General features: G+C 41.6%; 2 protein-coding genes across 3 annotated transcripts; one reads left to right on the forward strand and one right to left on the reverse strand.

Moving 5' to 3' along the window:
- Positions 1 to 2,343: 2,343 nt before the first annotated feature.
- LOC137820323 (oxysterol-binding protein-related protein 3C) lies at positions 2,344 to 7,124 on the reverse strand. Of its 2 annotated transcripts, none has more exons than XR_011082607.2 (10): positions 6,845 to 7,124; positions 6,431 to 6,524; positions 6,049 to 6,165; positions 5,892 to 5,964; positions 5,516 to 5,634; positions 5,151 to 5,272; positions 4,593 to 4,769; positions 4,067 to 4,211; positions 3,045 to 3,812; positions 2,344 to 2,761 (listed from the first exon to the last, which is right to left on the reverse strand). XR_011082607.2 is itself a non-coding variant. In XM_068624356.2 (10 exons), the coding sequence occupies exons 1-10, from the start codon at positions 6,934 to 6,936 to the stop codon at positions 2,515 to 2,517; spliced, it is 1,365 nt and encodes a 454-aa protein (XP_068480457.2). In that variant the 5' UTR covers positions 6,937 to 7,124; the 3' UTR covers positions 2,344 to 2,514. The 2 variants fall into 2 exon arrangements, 1 of the variants encoding a protein (XP_068480457.2); XM_068624356.2 differs by having other exon boundaries at positions 3,045 to 3,223.
- Positions 7,125 to 8,780: 1,656 nt separating this feature from the next.
- Positions 8,781 to 9,905, forward strand: LOC137822797 (uncharacterized). The gene has a single exon (XM_068627800.2). The coding sequence runs from the start codon at positions 8,781 to 8,783 to the stop codon at positions 9,903 to 9,905; it is 1,125 nt and encodes a 374-aa protein (XP_068483901.2).
- The last annotated feature ends 7,803 nt before the right edge of the window (positions 9,906 to 17,708 follow it).

A 17,708-nucleotide genomic window follows, 5' to 3' on the forward strand; every position in this document is an offset into this window, starting at 1 on the left:
CAAGCCACATTCAGATCTTGGTCACACCCACTGGAAAAAAAAAAAGGCAGAAACAAGAAAAGTTGAGTATTACACCACTAAAGTACAAGTTTGAATTAATGTTTATAAACTTAAATGACCTAAATTTAAGTTTAAAAACCAAATTCATTAAAGCAATGTGTAAAATTAAGTTTTCTGGTAACATTTGTGTTACAAACTTACTTTTTAAAATAATAAACTATGTCAAATTCAAAACAATAAAAATTTAAAACCAAACACATGATAAAGTATCATGGAGTTCAATAGTTAGAATCAGACAAGGCAATGGTAACAACAGTAAAGAAAAAGTTGTGTGGGGACCGATTGAACAAAAACATTATTAAATATTCATGAGAAAACCTAATTTTTTATCTTAAAAGATGTGCTGTAAAAATCATTGCATTTAACTGATTAAAGTAATCAAGGGTTGTGATCCATCCAATCAAAATAATATTACATGCACATAATAACTGATAAAGGTAATTAAAAAGTGAGAGGTGAATTCTTTACCTCGCATACTCAGAAAAGAAAAGGCTGACAATAGATAGTTATGATATTTCTACCCAACCTTTTATAATTTTTTTTTTATTTCTATCAAGTTTTTATAATCACGTGCTTGTAGAAGAATACAAAATTAATTTATGACAGTAGTTTTTCAAATCTAAAAATATAAAAGAACATTTGAACCTAACATAAATGAAAGAAAAGACATTTTTTCTCTATTTCTACAAATTTTCTACCAAAGAGTTCAGCAATCTCCACACTCTCACTTTAAAATAATCCTAAATGTGCTAACAACCCTAAATAGTGTTAGCACCTGAGGTCTCCTGACCTTATTCCAGTCTTCTTATAAATGTTTTAAGGATCGTGTCTTAAAATTTCATCTTTATTAGAGGGTTTTCCACTTTACTGGACAAAATACTCTAATTTGTTGAAACTTGAGTACTAGACCGTAGATCAAAAAGTTTACATTAGTATATGTTTTATTTAATCCTTTAATTTGAACCTTAACTCTTAATTGTTCCAATCTTGTTATATTGGTTTACATAACGAAATGGTTATTTCTTGGAAAAAAATTACTCGTAGGTTGAAAGAGATGAATGCTTTGAAAGAGTCGGGCAACACGTTCAATGCAGCTAACAAGATGATTATTGCTTCGGACGATGTTGAGGTCACCCCTTCGGACCCAGTTCAAAAGAAAATGTTAGAGAAAGAATGATCAATGGCCTACTCCTACCAAAACAACTCACTCTTGGTTCTAACAACTGAGAATTAGAACCCTCAAGGCCTAGTTGCAAGGGAGGAAAGTTTTTGGGATTCAAGATTTAGCCATTCGACCCATAACTGGGCTCATAACCTCTTTAACAAGGACATTACCCTTTTGGAGAAGCAGAGTTTATCTACCATATGTGAAAGCGTTCAAGGCCTTCTCAACAAGGCATCAACCATTATTTATTGGATTGGGAAGAAATTGCAAGAGGCCTCAGCAAAAGAAAGGTGGATAAGACAATTGTTCGAAACTCAGAAAGAGATTGAACACATAAGGTCTGATGTTGTCGAGGTAGAGAAGCTTCAAGAACAAGCTGACAAATGGACTAAGGAACGAGAGGTTTGGGCCAAGGATAAAGCTTTTTTATTCCAAAAGAATGCAACATCATCTTTTCTAGTATGTGATGCTACTTATTGCCACTTGTGTCCTCTTGGGTAGATACCCCATCTTTTTATAGGAAAATCACAATAGACTAAAGCATTTTTTGAAAATGTTTGGAGAAATCCTTGAATGCTAGAAAAACAACCTAAGACAAATTTGGAGATGAAAGGTAAATTATTGTTTTATTTATTATTATATTTGACAACAGAATAACAATACAAAAATCTCACTAACGCGGAGTCCCTTCAAGATCTCATGAGATCTATCTTCAAGTGATCATATCGATTTTGAACTTAATATTATATTATCAATCATGCGAATCTGGCAAATGTTCTAATCTTTCTTTAACCAATTCAGTCATCTTCTGGATGGAAAACCGTTATGACTGTACAGATACAAAGAAACGTGCAACGCATGTGACAAGCTTCAAATTCATACCGCAAATATCATACATCTCTATTCTTTTTAATTATTAAGAATTGCGCGTCTTAGCCTTTCTTTTGGGGTTTGGTGTTGGAAGAGAGGAATGTGTAGTCTAACTGTTTTGCCCCCAAGCAAATTATTGACAAAAACCTCGAATATGGCATGTTTGACACTAGCAAAAACACCATAGACAGCAACGGATATATACATGTTCAAGGTAACCCTCACGGGCTACGGCCGACCACAGTCCATGCAAAACAAAAACATTGTATCTGTGATAATCAAAATATTAATGTTCTGCGGATATTACAATGATCACAAGCCAACAAAATCAAAATAAAATTAGATTTGTTCTATGTATCAATAAAAAGTTACATGAACCAACTGCAGCATCCGAAAGCCAAAGGCAAATTGAAACTAATTCATTCCGTGGCCAAATTACCATACTGCCATGGATTGAATTCAATTGCTTTAACATCACAATCATCAATGCTTCCCATGTCATCTGCAGCAGCCCGATGTTCAGTGTATTTACCATTATATTGATAGATTTCCAAATCACCCCAAGGAGTTGTTGTCACTTCTTCAGTTAAATCAAACCATCTAGGCACGAACTTATGCCCTTTTTCCTCTCGTGTTTTCTTTTCAGCACGCTGCCTCTCCTCCAAACTGAAAGGAAACAAGTGAAGAATAAATACCCTGGGAATCATCTAACCAAATTTCTCTGGTGATTGGTGAAACTCAAGCCCATTTCTATTTGAGAAAGGGGAAGACAGTAGCAGAGAAGCCTAACAAATTCTCAAGAGAATACAAAATGGTTCTAATTTCTAGCCACTCCCCCTTGGGCATGAGATACCAATACGGAAGGCCACAGAATGATCAATTAAAACCGAACCCCCACCCACACAACAAAGACTATGTTGTCTGTTACTTAAAAGAAAAGGTAAAGAACCTGCTCTTTTCTGCCCCAGATTTTGACAGATCACCCATCTCAAGTGCATATCTATCTGGGCGTAGACGAGAGTCTGATGCCAACAACTTCCTAGGGGCAGTGTCAAAGCTGTTTATTTTATGAGCAAAATACGTATACTGAAATTTGTCATTCTTTGGAACATCAGCAAGATGCCAAACCTACAGAACAAAATCATTGGAAATGCCAAGGACAATGATCAGGAACGTATTAGTGTCCTCACCAATCAATATAACAGTAAAGTATAAGTGCAAAATTATATCTTATCCAAAGTGAAATGAGATTATTGATTGCAATGGTTATAATAACTTCCAACAGAAGAAATCATAAATAAGACTAAAAGGCTGGATTGCAATGGATTATGCTTCTTGTCAACAGATGTGTATGAGCAGCCGACTTAATATACTAGGATATATTAGCATCTTCTTGCATCACATCATGAAGTTCCTTCAAATGATTAGCATTTTACAAATAGGTTCAGAATTTCCAGCGTAAATGTAAGTTTCTTAATAAGGAAAGAGCACAAGCACAGTAAACTAAGAGAAGTAGTTGAAAAAATTGAGTTCAATGTCACCACTTTAGTGCTTGGTGGAAGTAGGGAGAAAAGACAAAAGTTGTTTCCTTCTTTTGAGGAGCTGGGGTTTGATGGATGAACGATATTCTTATGGCTCCCCATGCACTCTTGGCTTGTGAAAGTTCCTTAACTGGGAAGAGACTATGGCCATTTGCATTGGTCTCTACAACTATAACCTAAACCAAGAGTAACAAGATAGACCATGACTTTAACCTTAAACAGTAAAACAACAAAGCTTTGTCCCACTAGATGAGATCAGCTACATGAATCACATGATGCTATTTAACTTGGAAAAGGACTAAAGTTTCAAGGATGTTAACTATCATCAAACATTAAGACCAAGATGCCTAGTTTTTGAAACAAAGTTACCATGAACTTTAATTGCAAATAATCTCAAGTTCATTCTGAAGATTTTTTATTGAAAAGTCACCTCTTTCAATTCTGTGTTTGGGAGAGGCTCTCCTTCTGAATCACAGGGTTGATAACTCATTGACTCATTCCACTTCCCAGTCATTAATATTTTAGGCTCCTCGTAAGAATTATAGATATACCCATCCACTTCATATCGACCAGCACTACAGCAGATCAAGAAATAGATAGTCTAATTAAAAGTTAGATATATTGATAATAGTAAGATACCTAAACAGCTGAGTAGAAAGACGAAGTAAAATATAGAAATCCTAAACGAAGGAAGAAACAATTCAGGCCACTCAATTATTTTCAAATAGCTTAGTTTTAACAGGAAAAATTTGCCAGGTAACTAGTGGTCAATCAAATCAAATAGTCCGGTGAAACAAAAACTTTTAATGCCACATTACCAAGAAAATAATTTAAATATCATATATTGAAGTAAAAGCTGTAATAGAATAAACTAACAAATTGCTCAAGGTTGAAATCTAAATCCAATATAGAAATTGCTTCTTAAGAAAGTAGAAAGAAAGAGAAATGATACAGACCCAAACCATCCACATGGTTGAAAATATAGTACAGCTTTATCTCCAGTTGTCAGATTTGTCATTATCATTTCCCCAGGCGAATCAATCCAAGTCCGGCCAAATATGAGGTTGTTAACCTTTGTAGAAGGTGGCACCAGATCCAAGATTACACCATCTCTCTTAAGAGTCACACGTGTTCTGCAAACATACAAGTTTTTTTAAATAGAAAATAGCGACAGAACTAGATTACATCAAGAATTATTTTCCTGCATAGCTATATACTGTACCACTAAGGAACCCATATTGACAAACTCATAGGGAGATGAAGAAAGTATAATAATTAGCTTGGAACAAATATGCATATTCATCAAATACCACCATAAATATCTCTACCCTGCTGGAAAATACATTAAATCTCTTAAGATCATGGAGATGACATTGAAACTCCTTCATTAAGAATGCAATAGGCGAAAACATCAATCAGAGTTGGAACTTGGAAGAATACATAACAACATCAGTAACAAGAATAAACTGATATAACAGAGGAAATCTACTAAACAACTGCAATATATTTGTCACCTTCCAATAGGGTAAACATCAACAGAATTTCCCAAAAATTTAGTTTTCAACTTTGAAGTCACATCATATGTAAAATGCTCATTCTCAGCATGCCCAGCACTCATTGGGGGATGATGACTCACCTGAAATTTAAAATAATTTATTTTATATACAGAGAGAGAGAGAGAGACAGAAAAAACAAAAACCCATATAATTTGTTGCAGCCTAAGGCACCTAAGAAAAAAAGAAGAAATTAAATGTTTTTAAAAGGTCCTAAAGAACCCTATATTTCGAAGACAAATGCACAGAGAGAGGGAAGAAGAAAGAGTAATGCAGAACATGCTGCATCAGAGAGTTTCCTCGAGAATCACATACTGAAAAGATACCTGTTCTGCAAGAAATGTAATTCCGCCATGATTAGCCAATTCATAAGTCTCTCCAAGGATAGGATTAAAAGGCTTCCAGGTTCGTTGGAAAGCGAAGTACACAGATATAGCCCATGATGCTGTGATGATTATCATAAAGTACAATAGTGAAGAAAGAATTAGAAAAACGCATATCTAAAGTTACTTCAACCCAACTGGAAAATAAGAACTAAAAAAAGCTTTACATGAAGATATTTGAGGCCAGTAAAACAAATCCTTGATCAAAACTAGTTAGAATGCTTTTGGTCTGACATTCATTCCTACCTAGAACTATATCCCTGGGAGAATTTTCAGTTAGATTGGGGAAAAAAAAAATTATAAAGAGAAAACAACTCACTTGCGTAGACTAACCGCATGTATGGATCCTCTGATTCATCTGCTTGATCTAACAAGTAGGAGTACTCCATCAACTAGTTCAAGCAATTTAGAATCCAATCAATTCATACTACAAATTAAGAAACCATCAGAAAATGACAAAACTAAAGTAAGCAAACCTCTGCCATTTTCTGAAGCATAGTCATCGGTTCAAAGATAATAACTGGTAGTGTCACCATTGATGTTACATCGGAGCCAATATATTTCTGCATCATCTTCCAATAACCATCTCTTTCCTTTACATAAAAGAGCCAAGGGAAAAAAACGATAAAAAAATGTTCAGAATATGAGCATGTACGAATGAGGCATGTGCAGAAGAGAAGAAGAAAATAGAACAAAACCAAAAGATATGTCAGAATCATTATCATGAACAAACACCACAAACAATTTAACTTAAGGGAGTAGTAATTTCCAACAACATTTTAAATGCTCAACAGGGAGCTGGAAATAAAGAAAAACTAGAAACAGCCATAAATTAAAAATAAACAAATAAATAAACACCTCTTGTTTCCATCTTCCTTTTTGTGCTTCCTCCTCTGCGTCTTCTTTACCTCCCTCTGGATTAATAACTTCCACACCTTCATATCCAAGAAGCCTGGAAACAAATCAGAAACATATAAATAAGCTTAAATTCCTCTCCAAATAGTTGCAATTTGCAAATCCTAGAGAGTTTGAACACTGCTAGAATAGACTGAAATTCTAGTGTTGTAAGAATGCAATATCCTACATGGCTAGGATGTACAGTGCAGGAAAAGCATTTCAATACTCGATCAACGGGGAACCACTTTTTTTTTCACACCAAAAATGCAATCATCAAATTATACTTGAAAGTAGAAACAAAACATATGAATATAGGCATTTAGAAGTGACATTGTTTTGAGGTGAATTAATGAAAGGATGATGAAGACGAAGTACCCGTTGACTGATCGGTGCATAGCATCGGTGAAGATGGAAGACATGGCGGCGAAAAACCCCTTACTTTCATTCTTCTTCGAGGGGCTGCCCATCTCTGCGGGTAAACCTTAAACCCTAATTCAGAAAACTATCAGATTCAGAACCCAAAGAAATTACACAACCCCAAACCTCGCCCAAATCAAATTCAAACTCAACTCAAACTCAAACTCAAACAATGGAGGAGTGAAGGGTGTGTATAGTGTTTTGGGTAAAATGAAAAACTAATAATTTATATTTGGATGATATGTTATATGTTAAAATTTTAAATATAAGATCAGTTAATTTTTTTTATTTGTATTAATTTCATCGTGTATTGTTAATTTAACTATCTTATGTTGAGTAAGGATTTTTCATTATTGAAACTAAAGTTATAAACATGGTTTTTATTAAAGATTAGTCAAATTTAATAGCAAAAGTTATTTATTTTTAACTCCTATATAATCATGTAAAATAAGTAAGAAAAAAAATCTACACCCACCAACAAAATTGTTGATAGATATAAAATAAGTATTTTCCAATGAATATCGGTAAGTAACGTGTATTTTATTTCATCAGTTTCTTCACGGGATAAATACCATATTACGGTATTTATACATGTGCATATTATTTATTTTTTAATATATAATTTAAATTCTATATTAATTTCTACAATCTTGTTTTTATTTGAATATGGTTTTAGAATTAAATAATTAAATTAATGCTGCTTCTAAAAAAACTAATTTTATTTTAAGTTATAATATGACAAAATATTTAAATATGTTTTTTTAGAAAATATTAATTTTATTTTTATTGATGTTAATAACTTTATTTAAATTATATTTTATGATACATTTTTATTTAAGTTTATATTTTAAAGAATACTTTTAAAATAATTTTATTTAAACTTTAAAAAAGAATCATATTATTTATAAGTATTTATGGATGATATAAAATAATTTGAGTATTTTTAAATAGGCATTTGACTGATAATAAAATTGAATTTTCTAAACTAGATGTATTGATGTTTATGTACTTGTGTATATATTAAATTCATATAGTTCGTGGCTAAATTAACAAGTTATGGGTTCTATTGAAGTTACACCTTTCTCTTTAATGGTTGGTTTGAATGCGAGAGACTTAAAAAGAAAAAGAAAAAGAATAGTAAATAAACTTTTTTAGTCAGAGTGAAATAAAGTAAAGATAAAACAAATGAATAGGGAATTTAAATGAATGCATATAAAGAGAAAAGAGCCAGAAATAAGTATTTTTTTATCAAATTATTATACTATAATCTGGTTTTAAAATTTTAAAAACAGTATAAAATTGTATGCTAATAAATATATGAATTTGACATAAATGTGTATTTTAATTATCAGATTGTTGATAAAATAAATATGATATTAACTTAACTATACATGTGTATTACCAGATGACTAGATCGACTAGACGACAAAATCGACTAGACGACAACAGGCGAAGCTAAACGCGTAATTAGGCATAAACAATCCAACTTAAATGATAAGCACGGTTAAGACACAATTGGGCCTTCGTTTGGACCCTAAAGCAGGCCCACAGCGGCCATAGCCCACCTAGAGCAGTATAAATAGCAGAAGAGGCACATCACCCAACGTAACTATTCACTCCCCACTCTTCTGGTACTTAGCTCTCGGTCTGACTTGATCGTCGGAGTGTCTTCGCAGGTACTCCCCCCATCGTGTCCGAGCCGAAGATCCAGCTGGAAGAAGACCAACCGAAAGACCGACAAGACGAGAAGAACAACACAAGACATCATCAGAGGAAGTGTTCTGCAGGGTCAGATCTTGTAGGAACATTTTGGCGCCCACCGTGGGGCCGAGAAGAAAAACCCCACGAATTGTCCGCATGGTGACTACGAGGAACATGACGGGTAACGATAGGAATGCACAAGAAGAAACCAGCCGTCCAGACCCCATCGTTAATCTTGAAAATGCAGCAGGAAATGGAAGCTTTGAGGAAGGAGAACGCTCGGATGAAAGAGAAGCTTGTCGAGAAGCCAGAAATACCGGAAGCCATGGATAATATCCCCTCAGGAGATCACGCGAACACGGATACACGTGAGGCCGGGAGCTCGTATCAAGAAAACATAAGGCCGACCTCAAATAATGCGCTAAACACGGCGCCTCGAAGAAGTCCCTTTACTGAAACCATCCTTGAAGTCCCCTTGCCGGGAACCTGGAACAACCCCGCATTGGACAAGTATGACGGATCCACGGATCCTGATGAGCATGTAAATGCGTACCTGACACAGGTCGGCTTGCATACGGCGGAAGACGCGTTGTGGTGCCGAATATTCCCCACCTCACTTAAGGGGGCGGCCTTGAGCTGGTTCACTCGATTGCCAGCTCAATCCATAGATTTCTTCGACACACTTGCGGCTAAGTTTGGAGCACAATTCACTACCAGCCGACCACACCACCTCACTTCGATCGCATTAGTGAATATTCGGCAAGAGAAGTCGGAGACCTTGAGGGCCTTCATGAACAGATTCGGCAAAACAGCGTTAGACATACGAAACCTAAGTCCCGAAGTGGCGATGCACCACATGGTGACTGCACTGAAGCCGGGACCGTTCTCGAACAGTTTATGCATGCAACCCGCCACAACATTGGATGAGTTGCGCCAAAGAGCCACCAAATACATGCAGCTGGAGGAATTGAAAGAGTTTCGGAGTAGGGCTCAAGCGCCCGACGAACCTGAGAGGAGGAGAGACAGAAGCAGACCAACACATTTTGGGAAGCCTAGAGACTTTCCCAAGGGACCACGTTTCAACCGTTACACCCCCCTGACTGCCGAAAGGTCGAGGGTCTTAGAGGAGGCTCTCAATGCAGATCTCCTGAAGGCACCAAGCAGGACTCCTACTCCGCAGAGTGCCGACCAAACCAAGCATTGTCACTACCACCGTAATTTTGGGCACACGACGGAAGATTGTTGGGCACTGAAGGATAAAATCGAAGAGCTCATCCAAGCTGGTCATCTGCGACGCTTTGTCCAAACAAGCCGATAAGACAGGAAAAACGAAGTCGACATGGAAAAGAGAGAAGGGCGTAGGGACACACAGGCAAACGAACAGAGAGGCCGAAGAGGCCGAGAAGGCCGAGAAGGACAAGGAGGAAGGGATCGTCGCAGAACCATGCCGGTACGTGGAGTCATCAACACGATCGCCGGGGGTTTCGCGGGAGGAGGAACTACATCGTCCTCCCGAAAAAGACACCTCCGAGCGGTTAGTTCGGTGTACTCCATCAGCATAAGCAGCAGGAGAAGCCTGCCTCCCGTGCTTTTCACGAATTCGGACTTCAGAAACATAAACCCGAAGCATGATGACCCTATGGTAGTCACCATCGAAGTAGCCAACTTTGTCATCATGAAAACTCTGATAGATCAAGGAAGCTCTGTGGATATCTTGTATTGGAAGACCTTCCGAAAGATGGGCATATCTGACGACGACATTGTCCAGTATGATGAACAGATCATTGGCTTCGCGGGGCAGAGAGTCAACACCTGAGGGTACATTGACCTGGACACCAAGTTTGGAGAAGGAAATCGAGACTGCCGGACGATCAAAATCAGATACCTGCTTGTCGACGCCGAAACGTCTTACAATATTTTGATCGGGCGATCTTCTCTCAACAAATTGGGAGCTATAGTCTCGACACCCCACCTGGCCATGAAGTTCCCAGCCGACAACCTGAGTAGGGGCCGAGAGGTGGTCACTCTCCATGCCGACCAGAAGACTGCAAGAGAATGTTACGCGGCAAGTTTGAAGATCCTGCCGCCGCGAACACCCACCCGGAGGGCCGAAGTTCATCATATATCCCTAAGTGATGACCTGGATCCAAGACCGAATGACGAACCCCAAGTGGAACCCAAGGAAGAGGTGGTGCCATGCCGAGTGGGCCGAGCAGGTCATAATACACGTTTGGGATCAACCTTAGGAGAAGAGGGAAAGAACATTATCACAGTTGTCCTATACAAAAACACGGACTTGTTCGCATGGTCGGCAGCCGACATGCCGGGAATAGATCCTCGCATAATCTCGCACAAACTATCAGTCTGTAAGGAGGCTAGGCCGGTAGCCCAGAAGAAGAGAAAGTTCGTGGGAGAAAAAGGACGGATAGTCGAAGAGGAAACCAGGAAACTACTGGATGCTAGGTTTATCCGAGAAGTGCATTACACCACGTGGTTGGCAAACATCGTCCTGGTGCAGAAGAACAATGGAAAGTGGCGAATGTGTACTGATTACACCCATCTTAACAGGGCATGTCCAAAAGATGCATATCCATTGCCGAGCATTGACCGGCTGGTAGATGGCGCAGCCGGTCACAAAGTGTTAAGTTTTCTTGATGCATACTCTGGGTACAACCAAATACGGATGAATCCGGCAGACCGAGAGAAGACAGCCTTCATTACCGACAAAGCCAATTTTTGCTATGAGGTCATGCCTTTCGGCCTCAAGAATGTTGGAGCCACCTATCAGAGGCTCATGGACCAGATGTTCCGAGATCAGATAGGAAGGACCATGGAAGTATATGTTGACGACATAATTGTAAAATCCGATAGCGTGGAACAACACGCCAACGACTTGGCCGAGGTCTTCCAGCAGATAAGGAAGTATGACATGCGCCTTAACCCAGAGAAATGCGTGTTTGGAGTTGAAGGAGGCAAGTTCCTAGGCTTTATGCTGACAAGCCGAGGAATCGAGGCGAATCCGGACAAGTGTCGGGCCTTGGAAACTATGAGAAGCCCGGAAAACCTGAAAGAAGTTCAGCGGCTGGTGGGAAGACTGACGTCCTTGTCCAGATTTATGCCTAGACTAGCGGATAAGATCAGACCGATCTTGAGGCTCATGAAGAAAGCAGAGAAGTTCACATGGAATGAAGGTTGCGAAGAAGCTTTTCAAACGGTAAAAAAGGCGTTGGCCGAACCGCCTATTCTAAGCAAACCCGTCAATGGGATCCCTCTACTGGTCTACCTGGCCGTGTCGCCGGAAGCCGTAAGTGCCGCCATAGTACAAGGAAAGACAGAACAAAAACCAGTCTACTTCATTAGCCGAGTACTACAGGATGCGGAAACCCGGTATCAAATGATCGAGAAGGTAGCTCTAGCCCTCGTCCATGCCTCCAGAAGGCTACGACAATATTTCCAAAGTCACGAGGTTATAGTGCGAACCGACTTCCCCATCAATAAGATTTTGCAAAAACCCGAGTTGGCCGGAAGAATGATTGGCTGGTCAGTCGAGTTGTCCGAATTCAGCATTAAATACGAACCACAAGGACCTATCAAGTCCCAATGCTTGGCAGACTTCACTTCAGAGTTGCAGCAATGCCAAGAACCTGAAACCATATGGATCCTGCATGTCGATGGCTCCTCAAGTAAGAAGGGTGGAGGAGCCGAAATTGTTCTGGAAGGGCAAAAAAATATACAGATTGAGCAATCTTTACGTTTTGGGTTCCCCACATCGAACAATCAAGCAGAATATGAAGCACTCATAGCCGGGCTGTTGCTGGCGAAAGATGTGGGAGCTCAGAAGGTGGAATGTCATACGGACTCGCAACTCATGGTCGAACATGTCAATGGGAACTACCAAATCAAAGATCCTCTGCTCCTGAAATACTACCACAGAGTGGTTAACATCATCAGCCAGTTTCAAAATGTCAAGATAAATCATGTGAAACGACGAGAAAACCTGAGGGCCGACACCCTGTCAAAACTGGCAACCGCTAAGACGAAAGGCCGACACGCCTCTGTCATTCAGCAGATCTTATCGGCTCCGTCGGTCCCCATCGGGGAATGCATGGTCACCGAGAAAGGAGAAGACGATTGGGTGTCCGACATGAAAAAAGCTGTCAAGGACCGTGAAGAAGGGAAGGACGGCCATGACTTGCCCCTATCCAAGAAAGCGTCACGGTTTGTTATAATAGGAGAAGACTTATACAAGCGAGGATTCTCAACCCCATTGCTCAAATGTGTGTCGAAAGTAGAAGCCGAGTACATTCTACAAGAATTACACCAAGGGGCGTGTGGGTTACATTCCGGGGCCCGAACAATGGCGACGAGAGTCCTGAGGGCCGGATATTATTGGCCGACGCTAAGAACCGATTGCACCAACTTTGTGAAAAAGTGTGTAAGTTGTCAAGAGCATGGTCCGCTAATCCACCCACACCCTCACAACTTGCAAAGCATCAATTCTCCCTGGCCTTTTGCCCTGTGGGGGATGGACATAATAGGTCCCTTCCCCCAGGCAACCGGGCAAAGGAAGTTTCTACTGGTCGCAGTGGATTACTTTACAAAGTGGATTGAGGCGGAACCCCTTGCAAACATCACAGCTAGGCAAGTCCAGAACTTTGTATGGAAAGACATCATTTGCAGGTTCGGAATCCCGCACACCATCATCACGGACAATGGGAAACAATTTACTGATCGCAAGTTGGCCGAATTCTATGAAAGCCTGGGTGTCCAGCACAAGACAAGTTCCGTGGAGCACCCGCAAACCAATGGCCAAGCCGAATCTGCTAACAAAGTCATCTTGAACGAATTAAAGAAAAGACTTGGCAGTGCCAAAGGTAAGTGGGTAGAGGAGCTCGTAAAAGTTCTCTGGGCATACCGGTGTACCCCCCACTCGGCAACTGGGGAAACCCCGTACAATCTCACCTACGGCACAGACGCCATGCTGCCGGTTGAAGTTGGAGAGCCGACAATCCGAAGAGAACTCCACAGTTTGAAGATGAATGAAGAGTGTCTAAGAGCGGAGTTGGATTTGCTCCAGGAAGCACGCGACAGGGCCAAGATAAGGGAACAAGCTTGCAAGCAGATGGCTGCGAGAAGATACAATTCAAAGACTAAACCAAGAGCCTTCCAAGAAGGAGACCTGGTCTGGAGAATGAAAGGGGAAGCTCGCAGGATCCCAGCAGAAGGAAAGTTCAATGCAAACTGGGAGGGTCCCTTCAAGGTCAGAGAAAATCTCCAGAATGGCGCATATCGCCTAGAACACTTGGATGGCGGAGAAGTTCCCAGGACGTGGAACGCGAGCCATTTGAAAATGTATTTCAGTTAACATGTATTATAGGTGTACTCTTTCCTACCTTCGATCTTTTTTCCCAGAGGGCTATCCCGAGGGTTTTTGATTGAAGAAGGTTTTAACGAGGCACCACAATCAATGAAATCATGTTTATCACTCAAAATTATCTGGCAAATCATTAATACAAAAAAAAAATATACCTCTCGGCCAAGGAAGAATTCACCCAAGTGAATCCCTGCCGAGAGTGCAACAAAATACCTCTCGGCCAAGAGAGTTCAAGATAAACCTCTCGGCCAAGGAAGAATTCACCCAAGTGAATCCCTGCCGAGAGTGCAACAAAATACCTCTCGACCAAGAGAGTTCAAGATAAACCTCTCGGCCAAGGAAGAATTCACCCAAGTGAATCCCTGCCGAGAGTGCAACAAAATACCTCTCGGCCAAGAGAGTTCAAGATAAACCTCTCGGCCAAGGAAGAATTCACCCAAGTGAATCCCTGCCGAAAGTGCAACAAAATACCTCTCGGCCAAGATAGTTCAAGATAAACCTCTCGGCCAAGGAAGAATTCACCCAAGTGAATCCCTGCCGAGAGTGCAACAAAATACCTCTCGACCAAGAGAGTTCAAGATAAACCTCTCGGCCAAGGAAGAATTCACCCGAGTGAATCCCTGCCGCGAGTGCAACAAAATACCTCTCGGCCAAGAGAGTTCAAGATAAACCTCTCGGCCAAGGAAGAATTCACCCGAGTGAATCCCTGCCGAGAGTGCAACAAAATACCTCTCGGCCAAGAGAGTTCAAGATAAACCTCTCGGCCAAGGAAGAATTCACCCAAGTGAATCCCTGCCGAGAGTGCAACAAAATACCTCTCGGCCAAGAAAGTCTCAAGGAAACAATCAACCGTACAAGTAACAATAAACGCGTATACGAGAAGTGAGCGAAAGACGACATTCAAATTAAAAACAACTTCTCATTCATTATATTCAAAAGAAACCGGCTACGCCGTATCGGTTACACAAAAAGAAGGGGGCCACGACTTTACAAAAAATAACAATTAAACGCGACCCATGCATGGAGAAGCAACCTAGCTATCGGACTCTAGGTGTTCGACCTCTGGAGCTGTCGGGGGAGCTAGAACTTGAGCTGAGCTTGGAATTTGGTCTATCGGCATGAGTTGGCCTTCGTAGAAATCCTTGTCAACATCGAATTTCCCTTCATCCAAGGGAACATTATAGAAGAAGGCCGCTTGCCGAAGGGCTTTCTTAAAGCCAAGTTCATGTTCCTCCATGACGCTATCTTCGGCCACCTCTAGTTCCTTCAACAACTTCTCTATCTTCTCTTCGGCTCGGTGGTTGGTAAGGGCCATGTCCGAGAGGCTTTCCTTTAAGCCCTTCACTTCGTTGTCAGCCTTCTCGGCAACCTCTCTACCAGTCCTCTCGGCCAGTTCGAACTTCTCTTTCCACCTCGCCACCTCGGCCTCTAGGGCTTCCTTCTGAGCCACAAGTGTTCAGCTTAGCCCGGAGTCCCTCCACCTCGGCTGCATTTTTGTCCCTCTTCATCAAATCGAATGCCATCCGTTTGCCGAGTACCAAGGTCCTAGAGCACAACTCCATGAAGGCGTCATGAACTTGAGAAGGGCGTGCCGACAAATACGCATCTTGCTGGTAAGGATTCAGCATGATGCTCACCTTCTCGGCCACATTAAGATCGTGCCCGAGAAAGTCAGGCCCGCTCGAACCCGGTCCCCCGGGCAATCGGCCCCTCTTAGGAGACCTTCCAGATGAAGAGCGCTCCCCATGGCGCCGAGAAGACTTGCCACGATCCTTGCCATGATCTTCTTTCCGTTTCCTTGGGTTGGTTGGATGATCGGACTCGACAGCCGGCACTATGGTAATGGGGATAGCAGCCTCGGCATCCAGTGTACCGGATCCTCCCGGCGTATCCCCCCTCGCGGCCATCTGTGCTTGTCGCTTCAGGCGAAGCTCTCGGAAATAGTCTTTCTTTCCACCTGGCGGCACCAAACTTGCCATTATACCTGAAGGACGAAAGCAAAATTAGTCATGGTAAAGCGCACAATAAGACAAGTAAAGACACATACCGTCAACATCAACACATCTATCAGGGGACAAGTAGGCACGGACGAGGGACCGGGTTGGAATCTTGCGAGGAAGGTGGTCCAACACCGATAACACTTCCAAGTCGTCATCGGTCATCAGGGACCTCGGCCATAAATTGAAACGTGCCGGATCCTTCGTCCAATAAAAAGGAAACTTAGGTGTCTCACCATCAAAGAAAAATTGCCGTCCTCCCTCCTCAATGACAACCTTAAAGAAACCTGTCTTAAAGTTCTTGTAGGATGTCGTATAAGGAGCGAAAAGGCTATTTTTTGTTTGGCCGACAAGGGATAACCAACATATTCGGTCACCCGGCCTAGTGCCAAAGAAATGCAGAAAAGACCTAGCTGTCGGCCTAAGACTCAACACGTCGCAAAGCAACCGAAAGGCCTGGATTGCGGCCCAGCTATTCGGATGCAGTTGCGTGGGGGCTACATTTAAAACACGCAGCACTTCCATGGTGAAACTATCAAGAGGAAAACGGATATGCATATCCGAAAACAAACAAGAATAGAAATAGAAAAAATCCTTTCGCCCTTCCCCCCTGCCCAAACAAACAGTCTCAAACTCTCGACACCTGCGAAGAGCGAAAGCACCACTAGGCACACCATCTAACACAATATCTACGCTATCTACAAAATCCTGGAGCAACGAAACTTTGGTAAAGACAAAGAAGAACTCACGAACACTACTATGTACCCATCTATACTCGGCCTCTCGGGTTTCCTCCCCTGCGTACCCACTTAATGACAACGACTCTGCGGGTTGTTCACTTTCCCGACTCAAAGGGCCGACAGCCCGAGAAGAGCCTTCGGCATTCTCGGCATCTATGACAGGGATATCATCAGCCAATGGCCTCTCCCTATCAGACCCCCTAGACACAGAAGGACATGAGGCAGCAGCCGAAAGAAAAGACATTGTTACCTCCAGGAAACTCTTCAACCAATACACAAGGAACGCAGGAATATCACTCGGCTGTCGGACTCTCGGAGCTAGTTCACGAATCACGTGAAGAAATCGGAGCCCACTGCCACTCCTATTTATAGGTGAGAGAAACGAGAAGGCGAAGCGTCACAACGAATGCCCACCGTTGGATCCACATGCAATGAACGCGTGAGATCTTACCCAGCGGTCACATCCCACAGTACCACGCGCACGCGCCTCGAGTACAAGCCAACGTACTCAACCTCAACAAACTGAAGGTTCACGGCAATTCGACTCTACGTTACATTTTAGCCAACTCACTTGAGCCTGGGGCGCATATGTACTACCAGATGGTCGTAAGGCCGACTAGACCGACTAGACCGACTAGACGACAAAACCGACTAGACGACAACAGGCGAAGCTAAACGCGAAATTAGGCATAAACAACCCAACTTAAATGATAAGCACGGTTAAGACACAATTGGGCCTTCGTTTGGACCCTAAAGCAGGCCCACAGCGGCCATAGCCCACCTAGAGCAGTATAAATAGCAGAAGAGGCACATCACCCAAGGTTCACTCCCCACTCTTCTGGTACTTAGCTCTCGGTCTGACTTGATCGTCGGAGTGTCTTCGCAGGTACTCCCCCCATCGTGTCCGAGCCGAAGATCCAGCTGGAAGAAGACCAACCGAAAGACCGACAAGACGAGAAGAACAACACAAGACATCATCAGAGGAAGTGTTCTGCAGGGTCAGATCTTGT

Source organism: Phaseolus vulgaris, chromosome 11 (genome assembly GCF_051622355.1).
Source record: "Phaseolus vulgaris cultivar YP4 chromosome 11, ASM5162235v1, whole genome shotgun sequence".
NCBI classification, from domain to species: domain Eukaryota; kingdom Viridiplantae; phylum Streptophyta; class Magnoliopsida; order Fabales; family Fabaceae; genus Phaseolus; species Phaseolus vulgaris.

Coding starts and splice junctions, on each gene's coding strand:
- LOC137820323 (XM_068624356.2), bottom strand. CDS start 6,936: ATGGGCAGCCCCTCGAAGAAGAATGAAAGTAAGGGGTTTTTCGCCGCC. Junction 4,770..5,150: donor GATGTTTACCCTATTGGAAG/GTGACAAATATA, acceptor GTATGTTTGCAG/AACACGTGTGACTCTTAAGA. Junction 4,212..4,592: donor CAACCATGTGGATGGTTTGG/GTCTGTATCATT, acceptor GATCTGCTGTAG/TGCTGGTCGATATGAAGTGG.
- LOC137822797 (XM_068627800.2), top strand. CDS start 8,781: ATGCACAAGAAGAAACCAGCCGTCCAGACCCCATCGTTAATCTTGAAA.